This window comes from Xenopus laevis, chromosome 9_10S, assembly GCF_017654675.1.
Source record: "Xenopus laevis strain J_2021 chromosome 9_10S, Xenopus_laevis_v10.1, whole genome shotgun sequence".
NCBI lineage: Eukaryota > Metazoa > Chordata > Amphibia > Anura > Pipidae > Xenopus > Xenopus laevis.
In genome coordinates this window covers 43,123,328-43,147,987 of record NC_054388.1, presented here as the reverse complement: position 1 = coordinate 43,147,987, position 24,660 = coordinate 43,123,328, and the positions used below count along the sequence as shown (strand labels likewise).

Here is a 24,660-nt window from a genome sequence, read left to right as displayed (position 1 = left end):
AAGTTTTCTTCCTGCTAGCAGATAATTGGCTGTTGCTGGGACACATGACCTTGATTTGAAACACTAATCACTATGAAATCAATTCTGTGTTGGTGGCATAGGAAGGAAGTTTCCTTAATTTCCAACCCAGTTTAGATCAATGTACCACAAGTGGCATCTGTGATGATGAACTGTATTGATTGAATATTGAATTCTCTTCTGGCAGAAAAGTCCCAATTAAACATCTTTTCTGTAATTTCTTAATACTCCATTAGCAGTGTGGACCTCTGTGGTGCAGCTCTTGTTCTTGTGGTTCTTGTGTGCAGTTACCCCAGCATTCCATTTTGTTAGCGCTCTTATACCCTATATATATATATATATATATATATATATATATATATATATATATATATATATATATATATATATATATATATGTATACGTGTGTGTGTCATACCTCAGGCCATTATTCTACCAATTAGTGAGACATGGCTGCCTGACTTACATGTACAAAGGTGGTGATTGTTTTTGGTCTAAGGCGCTACTAATGACAGTTTGTGTAACCCCAATATATTTAACCCTTCGGCTGTGTGGCTGTGTGGGTCATTTACTTTGATTCAGCTGTGCGTGTGTGGTTCATTTAGGGGAATGTGCGCAGTGACCTGACATCCAGTCCCAGATTTCTGGAAAGGCCACCCAGGCCTGGGCCTAGGGCGGCGGGATTTTAGGGGGGCGGCATGCTGCCCAACCACACCCACATCAGTTCAAAAACACTGGGGATGCACTGGAGATACAAATATTTTTTAAATTTCCTATACTCCAATTCCCATTGCTCCTGTCCCCCTGGAGGGGACAGGGGCGGTGAACGGCAGTGGGCCTAGGGGTGCCCACTATGTAAATCCAGCCCAGGAATCCTTAATAAATATGAGGAGAGACAGTGGTTGAACCTAAAGAAACATTTGAGATAGAAATAATATATATATATATATATATATATATATATATAAAAATAAGCCAGCACCAAGGGTCTTAATGTGAAAAAAAATTTATGTATTAATTACATGGTATGTATAATCGACGTTTCGGTCCCATTTGGGACCTTTTTCAAGGTACACACACACATATATATATATATATATATATATATATATATATATATATATATATATATATATATATGTGTCATGTGTGTGTGTGTGTGCGTATGCAGCTGGTGTATTAGTAACTCACTCCCAAACAAAGCTCAGTAGCCCAGGTGCATTCAGTGCAATGTGTATCCATTTTAATAAATATTGGAGCACACATGGAACTTATAAATATAATATAAATATCATTTTTCTCCAGTTTTTTTTTTTTGTCAGTTTTCCATTGATTGCATGTGGCTTTCCAGTGCTAGAAAGCTCAAGTGACGCATTTTACAGATAATTTTATTTCTATCAGTTATACACATCTAATTAGGGTTCCAGGGATACGGTTCGTTATTCGGTATGATTTTTTCCCTTTATCAGCTTCCCAGTTTTATATATGGACCTACTCTGGTGGTTGTCACTGTTACTGACCATAGAAACCAGGCAGCAAAGATACTCAGACTGATTTTGCATTCTTAATAGTTTTTTTTTACCTTGGAGGTTGGGGTATCTGCCATGCTATCTCATGCAATCTCATGTCCCAACAAGAAATTTTTTTTAGGAGCATCAATATACAATGCAACAATTTTTATATATGAAATTCAGCACAATATGTCAGTAACCAGACATAACAGAGCAAACCCATTTATTAAAAGGACCCCCATACAGATGTTTTTTTTTTTACAGAGCAGTCTTCCCAGTCTTACGCTCATAGCACTTCCACTACAGACTGACTGCCCCATTACATTCGAATAGATTCTCTGCATTCCTGATTGATATCTTTCTGGCCTGAGGCCTCATTCAGATATTAATCAAGCGGGGGCTAATTTTCTGCTTCGGTTCTCCTAGAACAGCCTCAGGGAGAAAGAGAGCGAATTTGAAATGGCCAAACATGGCGGCAGCCAATATCACTGTGTTAGGTACAGGAGAGCAGAAAAGGAGGGACCTACTTTTGTTTTGCACTCACAGAAATGCAAGCAGCAAAAAATAAGTGGCATCCACATAGATGGGAACCCGTGGAGCTACCATTACCTTCAAAGGTGCCAGTAGCGCCAGGGTTCCCATAGAAACTTGCATCAATTGCGGCAGTTTACTTGCCCCTAAAAGAATTGGTGCACCTCATTCTCTCTCTAAATGTCGGAAGTGATACCATGGGCAAAATTCAAGCTTGGTGGGCAACTAAGGGTGGTTATATGATACCTGGGACTGGGGTGACTTTAGTTGCAATGGATATAAATTAATATAAGGGGCTGAAATCAAAACCATACAAATAGAAGCATTAGGCTAGATTTTCCAACTACATGGAGACTGTGCATCATGAAACTCTCTCTGTGTTAATATTATTTATTAGTAGATGCTGCATATTGGAATCATGTTCCTTTAATCTGCTCCCCATATAAAATTTGCTTGGTCCCCAAAGACAGTGGATGTTTGGGGTCAACAAACTTATGGATTAACATCACTGGGCATGCAGTCCACTGTAGAATAACATTACTTTTCTGTTTCATTCCGTTTGATGTTAAGTCCAATTATATTTAAGGAGATAAGTTTCTTGTTTCTGTTTCAAGCTGCGTTCAACATCTGCCAGGCGCCCACAACAGTAACATTTTTCTTGATCTGTTAAAATGACTGATCCATCTGTGCAGGGGGAGAACAGCATTAATCAGGCTGTGATTGGGGATCTGGGAATTGATGTTGGAGCCCTCCCCGTTTGACTGATCTGCTTCTGTAACTAGCAACTGCCCTGTTTGTATCTCCTCCAGCCCCTGCTTTCATACTGTCTCTAGTGGTACTCACTGTCAGTCTACATCATCCATAATATGCTTTATTTATGCATCAAGGTGGTTGCTATTTGTTTATTTTTCTACACAGAGTAGAATATGAGGATATAGCTTACTGTATGGTCAGAACATTATATATAATATCCTTATAATATACAGTAGGGGGTACATTATTCCTTATAATTAACTCAGCCTGCAGCCTTGTGCCATTATATAGTCATGGAACCTCTTAGTGATTTCTAATATCCTTATAATTTACAGTAGGGGGAACGGTATCCCTTATAATACATGAGTGATACTCCGAGTTCTCTGTATAACTCAGCCATGTGCCTTTATATGGTCCCTCAGTGGCTTCTAATATCATTATAATTTACAGTAGGGGGTACATTATCCCTTATAATACATGAGTAATACTCAGAGTTCCCTGTATAACTCAGACTGCAGTCTTGTGCCTTTATATGGTCACAAAAACCCTCAGTGACTTCTAATATCCTTATGATTTACAGTAGGGGGTACATTATTCCTTATAATTAATGAGTGATACGCACAGAGTCCTTTATAACTCAGCCTGCAGCCTTGTGCCTTTATATGGTCACAAAACCCCTCAGTAACTTGTAATATCCTTGTAAATTACAGTAGGGGGAACATTATCCATTTTATAATACATGAGTGATACTCAGAGTTCCTCTGGCAAGTGCCTACATTTCTTATGTTGCACAACTGCAGGTAGATACCAGTTGAATTGAAGTTGAATTATTAATAATGAATGACAACCTTTCCCTGTGCATAAGACATCAGTTGGCCGGAAATCCAATATACATAACTGTATGACAATATCGGAGGCAGCGGAAATAATAGTATAGTTTCCAAGGGAACATATTTGAAAGAAATTTTCAGGCAGTCTCATTAATTGCTAAGGTAACCTGCTCGCTGTAGTAATAATGATAACGCTTTTATGTATAGCGGCAGGTGTGCATTAACCCTGCTTATCGTGTCAGGGGCTTTGTCACATGCCCTCAGCATTTAATTCTTTTATCCAGGTGACCCCAAAGGTTCTTGTGTGTACTCAGAGCCAGAATCCATTTTATTTGATATAGCCAAGGCAGAGTTTTTGTATCAAGCAGAAATGTAACATCACTGTTAAAAGGGAAAAAATGCAGAAATTTATGAGGGAAAATAATATATTCTGCAGACTACAGAGCATTATTTATATTTATTAAAATCAGTGGGAGCTGCCATAAAACTCTTGGTTTTATTTTTACTGACTCATGCCCCAAGCTGTATTTTTCTCTCTCTCTGCCCAAGCTGTATCCTAACAAATAGGGTCCATAATCACCATCTGTGTAACATAGCCAAAAATATGTATTTGCTCCTTGGTAAATGATTTCCAGAAATAGAGTTTCCATGGAAATATCTGTAAAGTGGTAGGAATTTTCTTTTTTTAACATAATTACAAAATCCAATTTCTGGCTGAAGCATCCTTAAAGCTTTTGTGAGATAAATTATGTGATGATTAATGGATGAACTGACCTATTCCATCGTGCTCGTATAAAGGAGAACATGTTAGAATGGCTTTCTGGCTGGGCCCCTTAGCTCATAACAAGGTTACAGATATATAGAAACATTGGGGTAACAGTCACCCTGCTATAGTTCCAGGGGTACCCAGGGCACAAATAAGCACTCACTCCAAATCTCACCATAACTGGCCTTCAGGTTGGGTCCCCTTAGCTCATAACAAGGTTACAGATATATAGAAACATTGGGGTAACAGTCACCCTGCTATAGTTCCAGGGGTACCCAGGGCACAAATAAGCACTCACCCCAAATCTCACCCTAACTGGTCTTCAGGCTGGGCCCCCCTTAGCTCATAACAAGGTTACAGATATATAGAAACATTGGGGTAACAGTCACCCCGCTATAGTTCCAGGGGTACCCAGGGCACAAAGAAGCACTCACCCCAAATCCCACCCTTGGGTTCAGAATATTATAGCATTGCACAAGTATCCTATAAAAGAAGAAGGGCTGTATTTGACCTCTTCCCTTTGGTAGGCATGAGTGTTTGAGGGCCATAGTGGAAATTATAATAAATAATTACAGTAGGTGCAGAGGGTATACGGTATAAACGTGTACAGGGAGCTGGGATATCTACTTTGCAGCATTTAAGCAGTTGTTAAGGTATGCCACTCAACCACCCCATAATCCCATAGCTTTAATATTTTCCTTCACATCCAAAAAATATCTAATATTTTATCTATTGTACCAACAAGAATACATATCATGTTGCCCCTGCATCATCCTAAATTGGTGCCTATCTTACCCCTTAATCCTTTTTGAGTCACACAGATTGCTAAGGCTTCTGGGCAGCCATCTTTAATTTATATACAGTAGACCAGATAATCATTTACAGTTTTATTCAACAACCAAAAAAAAAAATCTTCTGACTCATAAAAATATCATTGTCCAGTAGCTCTTGTATTGACTTGACTTGACTTGTAGATAGCTTTGTGCCTGGGCAGTCTTGTTGCTGGGTGCCATGCTCTGTTTTAGACGGTGTGGGTGGTTCTTTTTCCTAGAGTTGGTGACACATAATTTCTCGGCACAGTCTGCACACAGACGGCATCCCTCTAACGTTCCAACAGAATGTTGGCAGCACATTGTTTTAAATGGATTTATGGGATTTCGTTCCACTCTGACCAGATTTCCTTTCCCCTGTTTATATAATGACATGTGAAATATTCATTGGATACACACCAAATGCTATTAGGGATTTATCTTATAAGTCATATTATGTATTCAAGAGAATACCGTCAATATTAATATTTAAAGCTGACCAGATTCTGGATTGTAGTTAGCCACCTCCAGTCCTTAAAGGTACACTGTCATCCAAACAATATCCATAATATCAAAATATCCACTTGGACCTGTCTGCTTTTTTATTCAAGTGATGTAATTCTAGTTTAGTGTCCCCTGGAAATGAGTCAGTGCGCTACCCTTTTACCTGGTTTCCTGTCTGCTTTCTCAGCACAACAAGATGGCCGACACTCTATTGCAAAAAGATATGACTTGTTCCTATTGGAAACTGTTGCATAACATGAAATCCATTAATCTGGGCTTCTACCTCTTATTTCTCAAATATTTGCCCTGTCTTCAGTAGCCTCATAATGATGACCCTTAAAGAGGAACCATAGCTTAATAAAGAAGTAGGCTAGAAATGCTAGATGTTATGTTTTGGGCTTCTTTAGTAATCCAATTCCACATTCAGAAGAGAAAATCTGTGCTCCTGGAGATGCCACCAGTAACCCTGTATTTCTATTTTCTGATTTACAGCAAATGCTCTGGGTAACTGTCAGTTACCTTGCCATAGGTCACATTAATTCTCAGAATCTCTACCTTTAAAGGAAATTCAATATTACCTTAAGGGATTCTTAGAGTGTATTCAGCTACAGGTTCTATTTTAAGCATTTGGTACACTCGTTGTCATTTCCAGGCACCAAGTCTGAGCCCACCAGCAAGTGTTCAGGACACAATCTTCTGCCCCTGTCTTCTGCCCCTGTTCCGAAAGGCTTTAGGTTTTTTTCTTCTCCAGGTCATGGTTTACATTGAAGCTCATTCATATTTCTCTTGTTACCAACATGTCGGGAGAGATTTTAGTGATCGACAGTCTAACTGCACACAACATGATGTGTTTATGAGAAACACGACAGCTGTATACGCAGTCAGATCTGATTGTATATCAGTCTCCCACTGTGTGCGAATGGGGTCCATTCTCTGCAGATTTATAGTGTAGAAAAAGAAGTGTTTCTTTGGGCATATGTTAAATTATAAGCACTTTTAAATGTATTTAAAAATAATTTGTGATTGGTGTTGATTAGGAATCGACAACATCTAGCACCCAGCCCAAAACTGGCCAAACATATCAGAACATTGGTTGTGTTGCATATCTGTCTCTTACAGAATACTGGGGTCAAGCCCACACTTGAAATCTATAGATGCTGACTACTATAAGATGTTGTAGACAGTCACTATTTATTGTCCCTAGAACACTTATTTGTTTAATGGGCCAAAAGTGTACCCTGAAAATTAAGGGGTGTCTTGATCTTATATGACAATGTATTATAAAAGATATAATGCTGACTATTCTAGAAATCTGGTATTATGTCATCGTTTTTGGAGCACATTTACTATTGGTCGAATATCGAGGGCTATTTAATTCGAATATCGAAGTCAAAGGATTTACCGCATTTCCTTCGATCGAACGAGACAGTAAAGAGACAGCACTTCGACTATTGATTAGTTGAATAGTCGAACGATTTTTAGTTCGAATCGTTGGTTAGCCTATTCGATGGTCGAGGTAGCCAAAAAAATACTTCGAAATTCAAAATATTTTTTATTCTAATCCTTCACTCGAGCTAAGTAAATGTGCCCCTTAGTGTAGAGGAACTGAAAAGGGTTGAGAAAAGCAATCAGAAGAATTACAATCAGATCAATTATTTCTCCTTCAAATAAATCTTTGACTTATTGGGTTTTGCTTCATCTTCGAAAAGAAGTAGCCTCAAGCGGGACATGATCAACATGTACAAATATTCACAATGTCACTGCAAAGACATATCCTTTTATCCTTCATCAATAGGTCAGAGAAAGTGAAGAGAATATCCAGATGAAAAGAGATTTTACTAAGCATAGAAAGGGTTTCTTTAATGTAAGGCAGTTAGGCTATGGGATACCCTACCAGAGATGAGGAATGGAGATTTCACCATCAGCATAGGAAGGGTTTCTTTACTGTGAGGCCAGTCAGGTTATGGGATTGCCTAGCTAAAGATCGGAATGAGTGATTCATAGGTGGGAGAGAAAAGGAGATTTCACCATCAGCATATCAGGGGTTGCTTTACTGCAAGAGCAAACAGATTACGAGTAACAAATTGCCTGGTTAAACCAATGTCTCCTGCTGTTGGTCAGAGAATATCAGCATGAGTGAGATGCGTAGAACCGGAGCGGGATAATACTATGTCAGTCTGGTGGATATATAATTATCCCAAGGACAGTTTCCCTTTCATACTTTTCATGCTTGCAGAATATTCTGAATTTGCACCTGATGGATACTTTGCGGATGGTGCCTCGCTGACTAATGGGAAGCAAATAGTCTACTTTAAAGGACATGGACAGTCTGTTCTCCCCACACACACATGGATAGAGCTTCATTAAATGTGTTATTTTGCTGTTATAACATACATCATTAACTCAACGTTTTAGCACATTGTGCTCGCTTGCGCCCATGAAATGCACATTAAAATCCAAATCTCATGCCTGGTTGTTATCTTTACAGGGCTTTGGCGGATATTTTGATACAACAAGGACCGATCCCCATACCACACTGCGAGAGAGAGGCCATTTCTGCTGTTGATAATTCCCCCAAGGAGAACACTCCCGCCAGATCCTCGAAAAATCACTACACACCAGTTAGGACTTCCAAGACCAACCATGGAACAGGTGGGTACCCTCTGTGTCTTCTCTGAGTGCCAGAGTAGCTGCAGTCACCAGGTCAGTATGTAGATTAGTTTAACAGGGCTGCATCTACAGCTGGTGGCAGACACAGTGGATATGCCTCTAACACGGGCATTAAGTTTGTGAGCAATAGAGGTCACAGGCTGCCGTATTGTTAGGCTATACCTTATGCTCCATTTTTTCTCTGGCACAAGGTACAGAATGAACTTAAATGAGCACTAAGGAGTGCGCTCTTGCACTTCTTTCTTCTGACTTTGTAAATTACCCCTCTAGTACTGTGTCTTTCTGTTGGCTTTCTGCAGTCTGCAGCAGTTCTTGCCTTGTACCAGGGTATCAGTCTGACAGCAGATCTTCTGTTGTCTGTAGGTGCTGAGAACTATTTTATGGCAAAAACTAAAGGTCAGCAGGTTGGCCAACACTTGTTTCCATCTAGTTCTATTGACAGCATCTTGCCCTTCCCTATATTTTGTGGTTGCAGTACTACCATTTTGCAGTAATGTAAAAATGGCCCTGTGGGCCAGGCCTATGGTTAAGGGTGGTAACATCCAAAATGCAGAGGCAGAACTACAGGGGGTGCATGAGGGGTGCGAATGCAACAGTGCATGCACCTCCTTGGACTTGGGCTCTTGCACACGCAAAACCACAGCGAAAATATGCAATAGTTATGTTACTGCAGAAATGTGTAATGCCCAGGCCTTGTATATTTCTTTCAAGCTTAGCAAAAACAGATCTATTTTTTTTTATTGGAGGATCATGCTGTTGTCCCTCATTTAAATGTATCTCTACTATTGTAATCACTGACAATGAGGAAAACAGGGCACCATAGCATTCCGTAGGCACCCTGGCAGACCATATGGAGGTAGACCCTGGTACAGTTGTACCCTAAGCCCCCCACATAGTTCCACCAGTGATGGAAAGTGTCTGGAAAGGGGAATGAATGACAGATGGGCATACAATGGCCAATGCTTTGGTTATATGATCTGACTTCCTTGATATAAATCAGCCATTTATTTTCCTTGTTGGCCATTGAAATGTAACACTTGTCTGCTGTGACAAAATATGACCAGTAGGTAGCAAATCAGAACCCACATTTTGAACCCTCAGGAACTCCTTTCATGGTTGTGTTGCTCTCTAACTCTAATCTCACAGGAAAAAAGGGTTAGGGATCTGTGCTGTGGCATTAAAAGCTGTAAAACCCTCACATTTGGAGCTGCAGTGCATCATTATAACCAGATGGTAGAGCTCCTGCACCCTTGAAAAGCACAGAATCATTACCCTATATAAAGGGGGAACGGAGGGGCAATTCTCAGCTACGCAGAAAGCTGGAAATTGTGTGGTCGGCAAAATGCTATGAACCTTCGGGTGTGCCCTAAATGTACAGTTTTAGTAAGCTTTGTGGATAGAGCTGACAACACCCCTTGCTTTTGGGGAAAGTACAATCTATTTTTTACAAAAGCTTCCATACTGAATCACAGAAACTACAGAGAACACTGTGGGCGCTGGGAGATAAGCTCATTCTGTTTGCACTGTCTGAACAACAGATAATTTATGCAGGTCCCTATGTATGGGGCGTACCACACCGAAGACCTCCTCTGTCCCCTTGAACGGTATAACCTTCTCCTGAGCATGCTCAATGCTAATTTGTTTGTATGAAGGTCAGGTGAGGTGATGGTTGGAACATTCCTTCTCCTGCATTATCATCCCCCTCAACACCTCTGTGCCAAATGCCAAACACAAGCAATTGTGTCACATTCATGTTTACCAGCTCCAGTCTCCCCAATCCCCCTGTAAGAAATAAACCTCACCAGGAATATTTTATATGTATAGAATATTTTATGTGTGAATATCAGTAGGGATGTAGCGAACTGTTCTGCGGCGAACTTGTTCGCGCGAACATCGGCTGTTCGCGTCCGCCGCAAGTTCGCGAACGTCCCGCGACGTTCGCCAATAGGCATTCGCGTCAAAATCATTCGACCATTCGATCGCTAAAATCGAACGATTTTCGTTCGATTCGAACGAAAATCGTTCGATCGAACGATTAAAAATCCTACGATCGTTCGAATCGAACGATTTTCGGATGTTCGAAGTTCGCGAACAGTTCGCGAACTGTTCGCATTTTTTGCCGGTGTTCGCGAACGGCGTTCGCGAACACATACTCGGCGGTTCGCTACATCCCTAAATATCAGTGTCAAATATTAAAGTCAAAGAGACACAAAAGGTAAAAGGACACATGCTGGGACAGGGAACTGACAAAATAACAATGCAGTCTCTGGGATCAAAAGAATAGTTATAGACAAAGACAGACCCAGGAAAGAGCCAGAGGCCTCTGTGTACAAGGGTCCACCTCTGAACAGGAACTCTGCAGGCCCAGAGACTGAGTGCTGTCCAAGGACTGGTAACTATCTCAGTGTCTCTTTATCATTGATAGTTATTACTTATGTGTGTGGTTATAGGTGTAAGAGGTTTTGGAGCATATTGTTTGAAAAAGTTGTTGTAACCTTTTTCTCCTTGTTTACATACTGTAGATATTGAGTTGTTGATTTGTGTTTTTATAGGCATTGCAAATATTCTGAATTATAGATTGCTGGTTTTTCCTTGTACCTTACCATATGTGTATATTATGGCTTATTATTTTCTGTAATTGTGTTAGTGCTTTGATTTTATACATAAATCATCTTTTTAGTAATACCGTTGGTTGAATATCATTTCTTTGCCAAACCTCCCCGTTAGAACCTACACTTATTGTATTATTATGGACTAATGTTAATATTTCATATTAATATTGATATTGTCCATAAGAATATCTTACACCCCCTTTTCTTTCCCTCCGTGCATGAATTGTTGTGATATTTCTGACATTTACAGCAAGTTGCTAGGGAAACAGCATTGATTAGAAGGCGAAGGAGTAAAAAACAACAAAGAATAGAAAAAGGCAGATAAGAGCAAAATGAGTTGGAATCCGTCTGAACAAGGGAATTCAAGGCACAGGGGTATTTAGACAGATAGCAGCATCAGTGTGCCCGGCATCAGCATCAAACTGGCAAATGCAAGTTAGAGACTCAACAAAATTGCTGCCATTTACAAGTTATATTAATGTGTGCCCAGAGCATTCCTTCTCTGTGGGACAGATTCATATTGTAAAGAGAATGGCACCTTCCCTGTATTTCATCAGAAGCACAGACTGACTTTTTTTTTCTTTTTCTAATCCACCAACAATGAAATGTCTTCCAAAATCCTCTTCCCCCCCACAGATTGACTGACACTCTGCTGTTTAACCAGATGATTTAACACCAAGGTGCGCTCTGGCCTCCAACATTGTTACTCTAGTTTAAACAGTTTCCAACCTACTGTGCTCTGCTGTCTGCCAAATCAGCGTGTCAGAAGCAGATGAATATCCATGCATCAGCCTGAGAATGAGCCTTAACTTTCCTTGTGCTCATTGTTACACCTGTTAAACAGTCGGCCCTGCAGAGCGGCGGTTTATAGGTAGTAATAATACATAATATTATCATAAATTATTTATAGCAAGTTATGCTGTGCATTAACAAATATTGCATTAACAAACACTGACTTCCCAATCATTTAATAAACAAGGGTTACAGAATAAAAAAATGAATCAGAGAGTCCTTCTGACAAGAGCTTACAGTCTAATGTATAGGCAAGATGAAATCAAGAGAGCCAGATGGCGAGAGAAGGGCATAGTGATGAAAGTATAGCAAGATGGTAGCAGTAGGTAAAAATGGTGAGTAGAGTAAGATGGAGACAGTAGAAGATGATGGAGACAGTAGGGTAGGGTGAATGTGGCCATACCCGCACAGATAAAATCATAAAAATTGTCTAGTGCAATAATTGGTGCATGTATAGAATCTATACATTATGAAAGAGGCAGAAGAGAAGATACAGCTCGCCTAAATTACCAGCTATTCTAACCAAAGAGCACAATGCTTTGTGTGTCTTACCAGCCCATGTAGGACCACCTTAAATTAACAGCAGAGCAAGATATCAAGAGTAGGACAAGATGGAGACAATAAGAAATGAGGAGGCAAAAGGGCAAGATAGAGGCAGTAGGGTACGATGACAGAGTAGATCAAATAGATCTGTGGAGGTAGGGCAGGATAGAGATAGTATGATATGATGGAGACAGTAGAGCAAGATGTAGACAGTAGGCAGCGTTGGGCTAGGGGGCCCAGGGCTCACCAGCTCTGCTGTCTCAGGGGCCAACAAGTCACTCCCTGTGCCTCCCAGCTGCAACCCCCTCCGGCCCCCCCATCCCAGGTGCAACTCCCCGGCGTATAACTTTTCTTTCATTCTGCAGCAATGGGGCCAGGTTGGGGAAGCGACTCTCAGGACCAAAGAGGGAGATTGTGAGAGCGGCAATACTTCAAGCAGGGAGGGGATCTGGGCCGGCCCTGAGAGTAGGGCATGATGACATACTGCATCAAATAAAGCTAACATGGCAAAACTGTGGCAGTAGGGCATGATGGAGACAATTGGACATGATGAAGACAGTAGAGTAAGATGGATACAGTAGGGCAAGATGGCATATTAGATCAAATGTAACAATCATGACAAGGATGTGGCAGCAGGACAAGATGTAGACAATAGGAAAAGATGGAAATGGCAAAATAAAGGAGTAGATCAAATGGAACGAACGAGATATAACTGTGGGCCTTCTCTTTCCTTTCACTTCCTTCTTTCTAATAACTGTTTAAATGAAAAATCATGGAAGAAAAAATACAAGACTATGGCAGTAGGACAAGATGGAGACCGTCGGGAGAAGTGTTAACAGTGTGCACTATGGTGGCGATAGGGCAAGATGGTCCCAACAATTACTTTATGTTGGTCCCTTTAAATCCATCCCTCTGACTGATTAGGGGGGGCAGTTAGCACAATAAGTGGTTTCAGTAGAGCATCACATGGATAATTTAGATACAAAGTATCTGTATTATATGTAGAGCTCTTAAATCTGTTCCCAAATTCCTATCTGCTTTGTTTCTATAGGAGACTGAACTCCTTTCTTTCATTTGTAGCAGAGACCTTCCGCATGCTTACGGTAGTGAGTTGTCATAGAAACGTAATATCCATTAAATATGTCTGATACCATGCACGGAATAACAGCGTAACTGATACAGGACTTCCTCCAGTAGTTATCACTTCTGCCTTGCAGCACTGGAGCCCCAGGTTCAGTTCCAGTCAGGGGCACCTTTTTTAAGGCAGGGACTGCCATTTGAATTAATCCAAAGCCCTGTGACCAGTGTTTCTTTCATTAGCCTTAGACTTGTTGGGTTCCAAAGGCTCAGCCATCTGCTGGATTTCGTTGGGAGCGCCGTCTAGGGATTCACCACTTTTTCAAAATTTTGTATAGATGTTCAATCAGAACCACATTCCCTTGCTCAAATTCTTGACTCAAGCAGCAGAAAACCCACAGGATCTAATCACGGATTCATAGTACTACTAATGAAATTCTTTCTGAACAATAATGTTGGCATATGGCCTTTCTGCGCAGTTCCCTGTCCTTTAATTGTGAATCACTCTTGGCAAACTGTGTCCTCACTAAATCCGGATCATAAGCTTATGTGTCCCTGAGAACTGTAATTTCATTCTGCCTCCCTATACACCGTGTTCTGCCTCCCTATTATACATTGTGGCCAACTGACTACTTATGAGGGCTCATTTACCAGTGGAGGACCTGGCTGCACAGTACAAAAACCATATTTCTGCTCCTGCTCTGCTTCTTGCATCCTCCCCCAAAAGCTTGCACCCTACTGTTCAAAAGAGAGCACAAAGACAGGTTCCTGGTGTGACAACATTTTAGACACTCGCTAGTTTGCATATCTGAAGGTGAAAAGTGCCAATTCAGGGCTTTGTACCATGTGCCCAATTTCAATTCTAATTGCAAGTTACGGAGCTCAGCAGTCAGTGCTCAGTCAATAGGCTGTAAAAAAGCACAGTTTTGCACTCTCTTTGGGCACATTAATCTGGTGTAGACTAAATATTTGATCATTTAGAATCATGTATCAATATTTAGTCGGGAATCCATATCAAGGCATATCAAGCCAAAGGGACTTGCCCCAGTTCCATAGGCAATCAACAAGCAATAAATTATATCCAAAGATATATGTCCCAAGGCTTTTCATTAGTTAAAACAAAATATTTATTTTAGTTGCATTAAAATTACGATACATACTGACCCCACATGGCCTACCTTACGCGTTTCGTACCCTCCGGCACTAGACACCTATGACTAAGTGCCGGAGGGTACGAAACGCATAAGGTGGGCCACGTGGGGTCAGTATGTATCGTAATTTTAATGCAACTAAAATAAATATTTTGTTTTTACTAATTAAAAGCCTTGGGACATACATCTTTGTATATAATTTATTGCATTTAGAATCATGGGCTAATTAGTATTGTCACCCACGGCAATACTATTTGGCTCAGTGACTTACCAACCCCTTCTCCACCCCTACACCAGTTGGATCCCTTAGTCTGCATGGTCCCCAATTATTGGCTCCATTTCACTGCATCCAAGACAAGTGCCTTACCTGCCAACCCCTAGTTCCAACCCTGAGCATGATCATAAACATTATTTGATATAACCTGTGTTATATAGGCACTTCCGACATCCCGTAATGATATCAGTGTGCCTATAAGTGCACCCACCAAGTAGGATCTGGCATTATTCTCTGCCTGCAACCCTTATAAAGACTTATAGGCAGCAAAATAGAATAGAATGGAATTCTGCTTTGAACCCAATGAAAAGTTCATTAAGAATGCAAATTATTTCCAGGCAATGAGAAGCCGTTTGTGTTGGTAGAAATTTATTTTGATCCCCTGTCCTTCATGTACGGAAGCTCGGTGCTCGCAGTTTGCAGAGGAGCTATACGTGGGGCTTCACATTCATCAAGAAAATAAATATGGCAAGGGCTTGTGATCACAACGGATTTTTTACTATGGAGCAGATGTGGGACGTTCGATGTTTCACATCGTCTCACTCATTAACGACGAGATTTATGCACATTCATTATTTTACAAGAGTAATTGCACTGATTCATCAGTATCACGTTTCTATTATAAGCGGTACATTTATTTCCCCACTATTTAATCCAGTCCTGTAAATATTGGACTTTTTTTAAAAAGTTTGTTTTTTAATGAAGGTTGTTACAAAAGTATGTTTAATTAGGGCGTACCTTGGGCACATAAGTGCTGTAACCACTATCTAGAAAGCTGCGTAGGCTCAGTTAAACATCAACCTGGTTCAAGCAATTTTCATTCTTTAGAGTGGAGACTTGGGGGGGGGGGATCACACAATCAGTGGAATCAGTTCTTTTCACTCCAATACTGGGGACACACTCACATCATGGGGCTTATGTGGCAGAAGTTTGTCCTGGTTCTGTAACCCACGGCAACCAATCTAATAGCAGTAGGCAAGAAAAGTTAACATCTTTTTGGTTGCTATGGGTTACCAAACCGGGGCAAACTTTATCCCACATTACTATTCATAACCCTATACATTTATATACTGTTTATATAGGATTGGAAGGAAAGAGATACTGTTTATTTTGAAAAAAAAACCAAAACAGGATAATTAGACATACAGCAACATGTCTTCATTGCTGGGAGGGATGAAATAGAACATGTGTGCATGTGATTGAGCAGCCGTGATCAGCGGCATTGTGTGTGCTAGGATATGTCATGGTGTAAGAATATAACATATGTCTGTGAAGGCGGATACATTCCAATTACTGGCAATGAGCCATCTCATGTTTTTTTTTAAGATGTTTTATTCACCTGCCATATTAAAAAGTCTTAGATTTACTATTGGAAACATGTTACGGTTGGCAGCTTATAAACAGTAACTTCAAGCATAATGTTATAATATCTCATATACATAATGTACATCTGACCTCCCTCTCCTCTCTTTCCCATTGTCACTAATATTCTTCCCATTATATCTTATTTAGGACAATGATTTGGGGAGCCTGACCCAAGCACCAAGAAATATAACCATCAACTAGAGTAGACCATAGAATGTTCTATGAGTTTAACTTGGTCTTCTACCTTCCTGCCTCTCCCACCAGGAGCCACAGGTTCTATTAAGCGAATTCTCCCTTGTAGAATGCATATGTGCATTCTGAAAGCTTAGGGGTCATTTAGGATGTGGAAGACAGGGTGTAAAGTGCAAAAAAGGGGTACAATTTACCATGTTTTTGCATTTTGCACCCTGTCTTCCACCCTGAATGAATTACTATGAACTAGGGTTGCCACTACTGAAGTGCTGGTTGATTCAAAACCTGCGGGTGTACGGGTTGAAATTTGTCCGACCAATATGGGTTTGGTGCAGGTCATACTGGGCAAGAACATTCTTTCTCCCTGTGTACGCTATGATTTAGTCTTGCAACCAGAGGTGTGCACAGAAGTAGCTCACAGAGTGGGAAAATGCAGGTATGGTTAGGTAAGTCCTACAAGGGCAACATTTCCCAGGTTGAGGATTTTCAAGTTAAGGTAGTGTGCAGGTTGAGTTTTTCCTAACTTGCACATGACTAGCTGCCACCTTTCTTGACAAATAAGTCTTGCTGCATCAATAAGGGAGGGGGGTTGTGACTTTAAAGGATGGGGCAATGATGCAAAAGGGAAGAGGGCAATAATTTAAAGGGGGTTATCTGGGCCTGGTGTTCAAAAATAAGTTGAAGAGGCCGACCTTGAAGCTGGAATTGGGGGTGACCAGGTAAATTTGTAATATTGGCCAGTAAAATACTAGCCAGATGGCATCCTGTGCCTGTTGGTGGTCACTCTACCCTGCCACATCTTAGTCACAGGCTACACACAATGCAGTCATAAGCACTAAGGGGAACACTCTCGCACATCACCTAGGGTCTTCATAAATGACCCCTCTTGTCTCCAAAATAGGAGATGACCTAGCTATACATGCTGCCCCACACACTTGTTTTGTGACAAGCTCTTCTTACCTGCCCTGCTTGACTGTGTTACACTGGTATCTCATTTGGTAAAGCTCCCTTAGCCTGCATATTGGTAGCTGGTGCAGCATGCCATCTTATACAGAACCCTCTAGGTGCTTGTTCCTTCCTGCTCTGCCACTGACTCCCACACACACTGCTCTGCATATCCTAGCATTTAATGCCAAGAGACCTGAGACAATTTTCACAGGCCCCTGGCTTTCATCTGGTCTCAGAGATGCATTTAACTAACCACCAACACCAGCACATTGTGAATTCAGATTATAAAATGTTAAATACTGCATAGGGCGAAGCAATCCAGCTCATTAACTTCTATGTTGGAACGGGAGCGATTTGTATGCATGGGGCATCTCATATACGGAATAAATGTATAATTCCATTCCCTAAGGGTCCAGAAACGCTGCCCAAACACATATTGGTTTAATACTCCCTTTGTGGGGATGATTATCATTACCTGCATTAAAATGGCTGTAGACATGCAGATATGATCGTTCTACAAAGTCAAGGTTTTATTGAACAGTAACTGCGTACAGTTACAGTTCAAAACAGCAAGAAGTAACAGAAAACCATGACTTTTCTACATTCTTAGCTTTTAAACCAACACGATTGAGAACTGTCTGATATCCATACTACATATATAGATTAGTTAGTCTCATTACATTTAGACATAGTCTTTACTTATGGTTGCCAGTTAGAACCTTTAGAACCTAATACTAAGGTCGGAAAGGGGCAATCTTGGGGTAGAGCTGATCGGGAAACCATTGCATATATGCTTTCAGCTCAATTTCTGAGATCCCTCCAGTTTTCATGAAATCTCAGCTACTTGCATGAACAAAACATGCCACTGTCTTCCCTTATAACAGCTGAATGCTGTTTTTTGCCTTGATATCCTAATTTAGATTCCTTTTGTGTACAATGAGATCTGCACCAGTATATAATTTAGACAAATGGGTCTATTCCGTAGATTTGCTTTCTGCCTGCTGCTGAATGGTAATTGGAAGTGATTCCATTTGACATCTTGAACTGGGCTGCAACCTGCTGGTGACTGCTCCCGTCACTCACCATAATCAATGGCTCAGCAGCAGCTGAGCTTTCGTTCCGGCAACTTATAATTTTCAAAGTGGGCTATCGATGGTGACCCTTTGGAGGTTGGAGAGGGTATAAATTTCCTGAAACTCAAGGTGCCTCTTATCTATTTAGGGATGAAATAAAGTTTTCATATTCTTATCCACTTCAAAAACATTGATCAATCACACAAAGGGCAGGTGATGGTCGTGGAGGTAACTCCAACTTATTTGAGTGATAGAAGGAAGTGAAATTGTGGGTGTATTGAAGAGGTAACTCTATAGTTATGGGAGGATCCAGGAAGAGCAATGGATGATGGGTAAAAGTGGTGGATATTGGGGAAAGTCAGTTTGGCGTGTGGAGAAGTGAGGACAAGAGAATGTGGGTGGTATTGGCATATCCATTCGATTCAGAATCAGACATACTGTATATGGCACTTTGTTGGGGTTGTTTTTAGATGTAAATGGTTGTGGCTAAGGGCTATCAAGGGTTTCAGATTTAGAGTTTTTCTAGCCTGAATAAGTGGGGTATGCTGGTCTGGGACCAGGTAGTGCTTTGGTAACATAAGTGTAACAACCTGCTTGGAGTTGAACCAGGGCCCTGCTGTTTCTGTGCTGTCTGCATTACCTCTGCACTATGTGAGCAGGCAGCTAAGGCCCTGTTCACCCCTATTGCATTCTTTGTAATTGCAAGTAGGCTTGGCTTGTTTCACCTGTTGCCAATCTGGCCACAGGGGATCTGTGTCAGTCATTAGTCTGCAGGGCCGGATTTACATATTGGGCACCCCTAGGCCGCCTGCTGTTCGTCGCCCCTGCCCCCTCCCCTTTATTCGTACAAATTTTCATGATCTGGACCAGAGCAGTCGGGATTGGCACACAGGAAATTTAAAAAATTATTGTATCTCCAGCGCATCCCCAGTTTTTTCGAACCAATGTCAGTGTGGTTTGGCAGCATGCTGCCCCCCTAAAATCCTGCCACCCTAGGCCCAGGCCTTGGTGGCCTTTCCACAAATCCGAGCCTGTTAGTCTGGCTATAAAACCCTTTACACTGCACTGATTCATTGCACAACGAATTGTCTATTTCCTAGGTGTGATTCTTGTCTGTTCATCTGTTCCTGACCTTGCCTGTTTTTGATCATATTATATCGCTGCCTGAACCCTTGCCTGTTATTGACCATTTTTCTGGATCATGACTTTGTTCCATGTTACTGATTGGTTTTGACCCAGGACTATTTATCCTGACTGCTCTTGATTGTGTATTACACAGTCTGACTGGTACTGTTCTGGTCTATTTATCCTGACCACGCTCCAGGCTCCTGATTCTGTACTGTACTGGTTGGTACTCTCACAGCCTTTACCACTTCACTCTCTGTTCCTCCTGTATACAGTTCCATTGCCTGCCCAGAACTTTCTCCCTTATCCTCTCACTTGAAGACCTGGTGGCATCTGAGTAGAGGAGGGCACCTCCCAAAGCCAAAGGTGGCTGCTATAAGCGGAAGCATGAGTTGAGGCCAGGACCTTGGGGTTTGTTCTGGGTTTGGGATACCGTACGTGACAATAAGGTTCTTGAGGCAAGGGAACCCAAGTGATGGTTTTCAGCTAGAAACACAGAACAGAAATGGTTGTCCTTTAAAATGATATTAAATCATTACTGTTCTCAATTTATTCCCTTAAGGACTAAACATAGAAGCTCTAAGAATCATCCTGTGTGGCTTAATACAGAAGTAAAGAAGTTACTGGGAAAGAAGAGAAAGGCATTTAAAAACTACAAATCTGTAGGGACAGAAGCTGCATTTAATGAATATAAACACTGTAATAAATGTTGTAAATCAGCAATCCGGAAGGCTAAGAAAAGAAATGAAGAGTTAATTGCGGTGGAGGTGAAAACTAACCCTAAAAAGTTTTTTAAATATATTAATAGTAAAAAAATGCAAATTGAGAGTGTTGCTCCATTAAATAATGGTACCAGTATGGTTGTAACAGATACAGAAAAGGCAAATGTGCTAAATCAGTTCTTTTCTTCAGTGTATACAATAGAGGAGTCTGGGTTCACAGGCTCACTTTATAACTGCACGAATGGTTCAGCTCAATCTAGTCAGTGGCTGACTCAGGATATGATTCAAAAAGCTTTAATACAAATTAATGTAAACAAGGCTCCAGGGCCTGATGGCATACACCCCCGGGTTCTAAGAGAGCTGAGTTCAGTTTTAGACCAGCCCTTATTTCTGATTTTCTCAGATTCACTGTCATCTGGTATGGTGCCTATGGATTGGAGAAAAGCTGATTTTATTCCAATATTTAAAAAGGTATTACGATCTCAGCCTGGCTTGACATCTGTGGTGGGCAAATTATTTGAAGGCTTGTTAAGGGATCACATTCAAAATTTTGTCCTAATGAATGGCATTATGAGCAACAATCAGCATGGCTTTATGAAGGATAGGTCATGTCAGACAAATTTGATTGCATTTTATGATGTGGTAAGTAAGATTCTGGACAGTGGGGGGGGGCAGTAGATGTGATCTATTTGGATTTTGCCAAAGCGTTTGATACTGTGCCCCACAAACGACTGCTTTCTAAACTAGGGTCTGTTGAGCTTAATGAAGTCGTTTGCACCTGGATAGGAAACTGGCTACAGGATCTGGTATAGAGAGTGGTTGTTAATGGGACATTCTCTATTTGGAGTAAGGTTCTTAGTGGGGTCCCCCAGGGCTCAGTATTGGGTCCACTTTTATTTAACTTGTTCATTAAGTAAATATTGTATCAGTGTTTGCAGATGACACAAAATTATCCAGCCCAATTAATTCCATCCAAGATGTGGCATCCTTGCAACAGGATCTTGACAAACTGGCAATCTGGGCAGCTAAGTGGCAAATGAGATTCAATGTTGATAAATGTAAAGTCATGCACCTGGGATGTAAAAATATCCAAGCCACTTATACCCTTAATGGGACTGCACTAGGCAAATCCATTATGGAAAAGGACCTTGGAGTCCTTGTAGATGATAAACTTGGCTGTAGCAAGCAATGCCAGTCAGCAGCATCAAGGGCAAATAAGGGCTTGAGCTGTATTAAAAGGGGCATAGAGTCAAGGGAGGAGGGGGTCATTCTTCCACTGTATAGAGCACTTGTAAGGCCCCATCTAGAATATGCCGTACAGTTTTGGTCTCCATCACTCAAACAGGACATTATTGTATTAGAGAGGGTACAGAGAAGGCCAACTAAACTGGTAAAAGGTATTGAAAATCTTAGCTATGAGGAAAGACTGGCCAAATTGGGGATGTTCACGCTGGAGAATAGGCGCTTAAGGGGAGATATGATGACTATGTATAAATATATAAGGGGATCATATAATAATCTCTTTAATGCTTTATTTACCAGTAGGTCTTTCCAGCTGACACGAGGTCACCCATTCCGATTAGAAGAAAAGAGGTTCCGCCTAAATATTTGGAAGGGGTTTTTTACAGTAAGAGCTGTGAAGATGTGGAATTCTCTCCCTGAATCAGTTGTACAGGCTGATACATTAGATAGCTTTAAGAAGGGGTTGGATAGCTTTTTAGCAAGCGAGGGAATACAGGGTTATGGGAAATAGCTTATAGTCCAAGTTGATCCAGGGACTAGTCCGATTGCCATTTTGGAGTCAGGAAGGAATTTTTCCCCCTCTAAGGCAAATTGGAGAGGCTTCAGATGGTTTTTTTTGCCTTCCTCTGGATCAACTGGCAGATAGGTAGTTGAACTCGATGGACATGTGTCTTTTTTCAACCTTACTTACTTACTATGTTACTATGTTGCCCACCTCCACATGCCACTTTCAGAAACATGTGCCAAGTGGATGGCATGGTGTGAACAAAGATAATCAAGTATTCCAAGAGATGAATATTTTAACCATTGGTTATTATGATACTGTTATATAAGATTGGTTTCATTAAAGTCGGGCTGTTCCTGCCCACATGTGTTGTATGCATTTTTATTGTGACAGGGGTGTTAGACTCTGGGTGGAAGGAAGCTAATTAATGCTGCATCTGTCAACATCCCGTTTTTTTATGGGACAGCAAAGTCACTGTGAGGGGTAGGTGTTTAGGATTAGGAACTGAATTACATTTGGCTGTCTGTTATTTGAGATATTATATCCGTTCAGCATTGGAAGGATACCTACTTAATCTTCATAATCTGCAATAAACAACTCCAGTGTCTATATCGGATGAACAGGTTTCTATCTGCTGGGCTGTTAAACTGTCCTATCATAATGTATCACAGATAATAGTAATTTATACTGCCACTCTATTTATCTATACCTTTCCACAAACATGTTGTTTCTTAGGTTCCCTTTCATTTTATTAGTCCTTCCATTATTTTATTGTGTCCCTTGGTTGTAGTCATCACACTCGTCCCTCCAGAGTTCTGCTAATAATGTACAATGAATGAATTCCATCATAGGCCCTGTCTCCCTCTCTATACTGTATCAGTACATACAAGGGATCATTTTTGGGTGCTTGAAATCATGTAGCCAAGGGCTCCTTTGCATCTTTGAGTACTGCAAAAGGTTTCAGATAATAGTTGAGCTCAAGTTGTAGAGAAGAGGGAATCCACAGGCGCGGGCTTAGTATATGAGCCCTTATATTTGAGAAAACCTTCCTGTGTATAGAAACATACCCGATGCTTAGGGAATAAATAAAAAACGACTTAATAAATATTCTCCAGGTTGCTAAAAGCTCTAACGTAATTACTTTAAGTGTGGCTGGATTTGGAAACCAATTATTCTTACATTCCTTGTAAATAGGTATTTTGTTGGTCAGTTATGTGTACTGAACCTCACAAGCCTCTTTATGGGGATAGCCAAGCTTTTCACCAACACTGAATTCTATGCCTTCCCCCTGCCAGCAGCCTCCTAATGCAGCCTTTGTTTTTTGACATCTGGCAATTAGAAGGTGTGAATAGAAAATCGCTCTATTCACTTCTGTCATTCATTCATTTCTACCTTGTTGGGTTTTTTTTTTATTTTTAATTGGGAACACTGCAATAAAAGTTATCTTCTCACTGCCTGTCAGACTACAGTTAGTTTCCCAGGCAGGTGATTCCCTTTAAAGTGATTTATTGACAGATTCAGTATAGGAATAGATCAGATATAAACGATTGTGCAGGAGAAATAAGGTACAGTGCTACTGGGAGGGGTTGGACACGGATATATTGGAGAAAATAGGCATAGTGGTACTTGGGGGACTGGACAAGAAAAAGATTGGTCCAATTGTTAGTTCTGTATGGAGATTGCAAGTATCTGAATTATATTTCCTTACACTATATCTTCAAATAAAGATCTTAATACTAATATTATATCTTGTTTATTTCATTGGCTGTTCACTATGCCACTATATGCCAATGTGAGGCCTGTAAGAAGCAAGGGGTCAGCTGGGCAATAGCACTGGGCTTGTGTAATGCAGGGAACACACTATGAAGAATCTGCCGAGTGACAGAACACAAATCTATGAGTCACTGGGATAGCGTGTACCTCTCCTGCAAGGCTGACTCTGTAGTGGGAAGGACAATTAATCACTGACAGAGTATTAACTGCAAATGACATCGCAATGAGACATCACAAACCCCGCTGTTCTCTGTGGGAGCATTTTCGGTACTTCTCAGAAATCCCCTTTAGGTTCGTATCCTGTTTAGAGCAAAATAGATCTAAAAAAAAGCCATGTAGTAACTTGAGAGGGCCATGTTGTTCTGATTGCTAACCTGCCATTCATTCCTTACATATGTGTAAATGATGTCTCCATAGGTGCCAGTCAGTATACCTTCTATTAAGGGGAGGCTATTAGCTTAATATTTCCCTTTCTCAGATCTGTTCTATTTCACATCAGTTTTCAAATAATTGCACATTTATATGCTGCTGTGATAGGGTTTCCTCATGTCAGTCACAATGGATTTTAGACAGTATCTCTGACCACTATAGTGAGAATGCTCTGTTATAAAGATAGCTAGAATCTCAGCCATAAAGCAGGGCAGGACTGCTGCTTACAAATTACAAAGGGTATAAGACAGGATCTGTGCCACTGTGATAGAATGCTCTGTTATACAGATACCTAGAATCTCAGCCACAAAGCAGGACAGAAATGATGCTTACAGGGCCAGAATCTTTTTTTTGCCGCCCCGAGGCCTCTTCACGCCGCAGGGTCCTAGCGCCCCTCAATTTTGGGCACAACCCCCTGCTGAAACATATGCACTTGCGATGAAA

The 24,660-nt window shown here is 40.9% G+C and overlaps 1 protein-coding gene across 6 annotated transcripts in view; it reads left to right on the top strand.

Moving 5' to 3' along the window:
- The window catches only part of shisa6.S (shisa family member 6 S homeolog), a 115,586-nt gene that overhangs the window by 12,909 nt on the left and 78,017 nt on the right, over positions 1–24,660 (top strand). For all 6 annotated transcript variants that reach the window (XM_041578338.1, XM_041578340.1, XM_041578339.1 and 3 more), the window contains exon 3: positions 8,212–8,375. In XM_041578338.1, coding sequence (XP_041434272.1) covers positions 8,212–8,375 — 164 coding nt within the window. The remainder of the gene's footprint in view (positions 1–8,211; positions 8,376–24,660) is intronic.